At 39.0% G+C, this 5301-nt stretch overlaps 1 protein-coding gene across 1 annotated transcript in view; it reads right to left on the reverse strand.

Moving 5' to 3' along the window:
* The window catches only part of LOC116686765 (coiled-coil domain-containing protein 85A), a 54411-nt gene that overhangs the window by 1343 nt on the left and 47767 nt on the right, over positions 1 to 5301 (reverse strand). Inside the window, exon 3 of the mRNA XM_032511819.1 lies at positions 337 to 394. Within this exon, the coding sequence (XP_032367710.1) occupies positions 337 to 394 (58 nt within the window). The remainder of the gene's footprint in view (positions 1 to 336; positions 395 to 5301) is intronic.

A 5301-nucleotide genomic window follows, 5' to 3' on the forward strand; every position in this document is an offset into this window, starting at 1 on the left:
ACACACACACACACACACACACACACACTTTATATGAGAAACCTTATTAGAATGATCATCCAACTGTGTACTTCCTCTCAGATAAATGGAGCGTTTTAGCCTCTTTTAACGCATTGTTTTGGTTTTACAGCCCACAAGAACCCTCTCAAAAATCTGGTTGCCAGCTGCAGTAAGCAGATGTTTTCAGCAAACAAAACTCTGACTGTGCATTACCTGCTTAGCATCAAACAAGTTAGCATGAGTGAAGCATTTAGCTGCTAAAGAGACAGATATTTTCCTCACAAGGGGAGCTCAAAACAGAGCTAAAAGAGTAAAAAGTGTGTGCATGTGACTAACCTGTCCCAGAGCTTTACACTCCTACAGGAGTTGGTGCAGCAACCAGCAGATATTAGAGCTGCAAAAGAAAACAAAATCAATTATCACAACAATTCCAGCATTCATTGTCAAACATGTGCGAGTGTTTCACTGTAGTGGGTTGCCGTGGAGACGGTAGCTTAAACGCTCACAAATAAACATCCAGTGCTTAAGAAAGACACCATTTCTGTATCTCCACTTCTTTCTAACCCACAGGTATATTTTTAAATCTTTCCAATCTCTGTTTATGTATGTTTATGTAATATGTATCAAAAGAGTATCTCACCAGTAGGGTTTTCTTTGTGACTGACGTATTGTCATGTTCTATGTAGAAAGGTTATTATGACGTGTTTATACGGTATGTATTTGCTAGCAGCTTTAGCTAGCAAGCTAATTGTTAACCTGTCACCATCAGTGAAGGTTCAATTCTCTTGTCTAAGTGTAATATGTGTAATAAGTGTAATAATATGTGCACACTGTTAACTGCATAAGTGATTGCTTTCCATTCCGCATTCTTCTACAGTCTTAAATACCAGTTTTGAGGTTGCCAAATCGTACACAGATTACTGCAAATGAACCCGATATATCAGTGTTTCAATCACCACCTCTGTAAAGTGCCGCTTCTTAGCTGGATTACGTCGGGCCATGTTGTAAATTGTAGGGGCGTTACATGAAAATTGAGAATATATTGGGGCTTGATATTTAAATTATGATCAATGTACAACAATTCTTACGCTCTGATTGGTATGATATAAAAGTTTAATGAATCCCACGTGAATCCTGTTGTAAGATATATATAAGATATATATAAATGAGGGCAAATGAGAGTGTAACCTAGGTTAAGGCACAGTGTCAGACCTAAATGCAAATCCTGATTATAACGTTTACATATGCTGTATAAGGTCCATAAGGTGCAATTGTCAGGTTAAAATTTAGCGTTAGGCAATTGAACTGGTAAAATAAATATATTAAGTGAAACATTAACATATATTGTATATTCTGCCAGCATAGCTCTCTTGCCATTACATTTGCATCAATAGTATTGCTTTTTTTTTAATTCATTTTCTTCATAAGCGTAAATAGGTGGCATGTGATTTATTCATTTGTGCAACAGAAAACTCATATTCAACAGAAAGTCTTGCTAGCTGTCTAAATTTACCCTGCAGAGATCTGAGGAGCAGTTAACCATAGTCCACATAAATAAACCGGAGTTTAAAATTTCAACACAAAGAAAGCGGAAAGTGAAGAACATCCGGCTGAAAATTAATGACATCCAGTGGAACTTCACGTGACACCGGAACTATCCTGTAAACACCCCGTTATGGGAACGTGTACTGAGCCTGATGAAGAAAGGGTAAACAAAGAATGTTGATAACCACTGTCATACCCATTAACTCTGACTGGGGCTGAAGCAAGATCAAAAGTGCCAGGCTTTCTTTGCCTAAAATGGCTCAACAAAACCTAAATATAAAAATATAATGAGCAAAATGTATTGTATAGGAGCAACAGGAATGCATGAAACATGCACATGGGTAAGAAATGCTATCAACAAATACAGAAAAAAAATTCAGAGCGCAAGTAAAATTCAAGCCCTATTGCAGAGATAATTCAATATTGGGACTTACAAGAAACAATGAGCAAAACATTTTTTCCATTCTTTTATGTAATTTTTTATATTTCCTTTCCAACAATTTTTTAATTGTTACCTTATCCACCTTTATCTTAGTTCAAGTGTATCATATGTTTCTCTTGTGTTATCAAAAGCTGAGCACTTACCGGTCATTTATCAACCCTCAATCACAGCTTAACCAGTCTTTGTGTGTGTGTGTGTGTGTGTGTGTGTGTGTGTGGTGTGAGAAATCCCATAATTCATTGTAAGAAGCTGAAGAGAATAGGTCTTAGTGACTAAGTAGATCACTTAAGACACTAAAGTCACTTCTCTCTGTTTCAAACATTCACTCTGCCCTCATTCTCATGTTGACCTGTTACGCCTCGGTTGTGTCCCATGTGTCCAAGCTGTCAGAGACACACACCACACACACACACACACACACACACACACACACACACACACACACACACACACACACACACACACACACACACACACACACACGCCTCTGAGTTGGTTCACAGCTGTGTGCACTGCTTTGCTTCAATGCACCTCATTGTGTGTCAGAGAGAGTGCTGGACAGAGGAAGGATGGGATGGAGTAAAAAAAGTGTCAGGGAAAAAGAAAGAGAAGGGTAGAGTATGAGTTAATTTCCCTGCAGTTTGTTCAGCAATTGAATTTTTTTCCGTTTTTTGTTGAGCAATAACAATAGAGATAACAGAAACTTAAGATCTCTTTGAAATGAATGAGAGACCTGTCTTTCGGTCCACCATCAAAGGGCAGACACACACACACAAACAATAAGTGGTTGAGGACGGGGCAGCGTTAGTCTATTTCTGTGGCGCACAATTATAACCACCCATGCTGCTACACACATATACACACACACACACACACACACACAGAAGATGAATATGCTGCATCTATTTGAATACATAACACCTTGGAGCCAACACCTGGACATCGCTTGTATTGTTTTTATATGTGTGTATGTGTGTGTGTTGCATAGCAAAACGTGGTCCTGGAAACACCTACTGTAGCAGGAACTACTAAAGGGGTTGAGTATTTACCTTGAGATGATAGCCTCACAACTGTGTAGTCACTAGGGTTTGGAACCAAAACCTGGTTCCGATTAGAACAAAAAACCTTCTGCTTTCTGATTCCTACTACACTCCTGCACCCACAGGATTTACAGGAGTGTGACTGGATGAAAAGTTATATTTACGTAATTTATTTAGGTTTTCTTTTGCTAACATGCTATATGTATACAGCTAAAAGACATATTTAGCAATATGACTTTTTTTTTGTTACAGTGTTCAATAATATTACTGTATCTGTGATGCCAGATCTCACAAGAGTTTGGTTCTGGGACAAAAACAGGTCTCAAACAAAGTTAATTTTCTCTTTGACCGTTTGAATCATGCCATTTTAGTGTCACAATGTTTGGGAGATATGTGGCTTGTGAAACATGGCTCCAATTGTTACTTTTATGACTATTGGGCTAAAGAAGTGGTTATCTTTGTTCACCTTCAATTCACCTATTGGAATTAATACAGTCAAGACCTACTGCTAGTCTCCTAAAGACAAGTGGCAGTGGAGCAACCCACAGATACAGGAAATTATTCGGAGTCTTGGTTCTAAAAGTTCTCAACCCAGTGGTTTGTTTTCTCCAAGACATGTTTTTTTGTGTTTTAACTCATATGTTGTCTATATGAAGTTAACAAGCCTGCCTGCAGAAGGAGTGAGAAGAGCATACGTACACTGCTTCTGAAAAATTCTTCTTTTGGAAAATTATTTGAATGTTGTTTCCTTTTTAGGCAATTGGCTGATTAAATATGGCCCGACTTATGTTGGACTCTATGTCATTTCAGCAGGGTTACAGTTACAGTACATTGAATAAAACTGAATGAAGTGAATTGTTAAGTGCACTGCTATGCCCTACTACGTCCTGCTAAGCCCTGCTTCGTCCTGCTATGCCCTGCAGTGCCCTGCTACGTTCTGCTATGCCCTGTAACGCTCTACTATACCCTGTAATGCCCTGCTACGCCATGGAGTACTACAACTACTATTTCTAGTCATGGTTCCACTATCTTTATTTTGACTATTATTACCACTGTTCATCACACCCCCAACCGGCACCGTCCCAAAAACAAGCAGAGGGGAAGGCAATACTAAAACAGGGAAAACTACACAGGGGAAAACTCACAAGGGATGAAACTGGAACAACTCACAGGAAATATCAGGGAATATCAGGAACAAGACAGGAACGTAGAAACAACCACGTTGACAAGACATGAGGACCTGACAAGGGACAAAGGGAACACAGGGGTTGAATACAAGAGAATGCAAGGTAACGGGGCTGTGATGGCCAAAGTCATGGCCACACAGCCAGCTTAAGAGCGGTAACCTCAAGCACTTATATTTTTCCTTAGGTTTAGTTGATATGATTTTGTGTATACATCTTCATTTGTTGCAACCATTTATTCAGTTACAAATAACTTACAGGACACTTGTTTCATTTCACATGCATCATACTTTATTTGATTTAGAAGAAAGCATCTTTTAGCAAGTGCGGACTATTACTTCCTTTTGGATGGTCATACTGTTATATAACCGTTTTTCTTTTGAGTTTACCAGTTGAAGTCCACACCTGGAAGGGATTCAGGTCTGATGGCTTAAAAGAGGTGGCGCTTGGAGAAAGAGCAGCTTTATAGGGGAGGTGGCCTAATTGGACACTACCACTGCTTGATATGTCTAGGGGGGGTAGCTTTATTCTCGTTGTAGGTATTCTGGGGTTTAGAGTTTACATAAAGTAATTTTTGTAGAGTTAAGATAAGTAAAAGTATATGTTCTTTGGAATGCATTTTTAGGTAGGTTTGTCATTATTTGTTTCTGAAGTTAGTTTGCAGTTATTGTGTTTCCCCCCTGTGTGTTTAAATTGGTCTGATCAGCCAATATATAAGTCCCCTTTGTTTCTTTGTTAGTAGGTCAGTTGTATTTTTGAGTCCCTTATGGTTTGAGCCTTAGTTACTGTCTGTTTATTTGACCTCTTTTAAGGGCCCAGAACTTTATCTTTATTTTGTTGTAACTATTTTTTTGGGAAATAAAACTCTTGCTTTTTGGAATTTCTCTTGTGACTCCTCGTGCTTAACTGCTTGGTCCCTCACAGGGGCACAGGTGAGATGTCAGGTGAATCACATTAGGGCGGGGCAGGACAATCAGACAGTCACAAAGCAAAGCTAGACAAGACAGGAAACCAAAACAAAACAGGAAGCAGAACAAACAGACACTTGCAGGGGAAATATTGAGCCACAAACACAAGGAGACAAGACCAG

Source organism: Etheostoma spectabile, unplaced genomic scaffold (genome assembly GCF_008692095.1).
Source record: "Etheostoma spectabile isolate EspeVRDwgs_2016 unplaced genomic scaffold, UIUC_Espe_1.0 scaffold465, whole genome shotgun sequence".
NCBI lineage: Eukaryota > Metazoa > Chordata > Actinopteri > Perciformes > Percidae > Etheostoma > Etheostoma spectabile.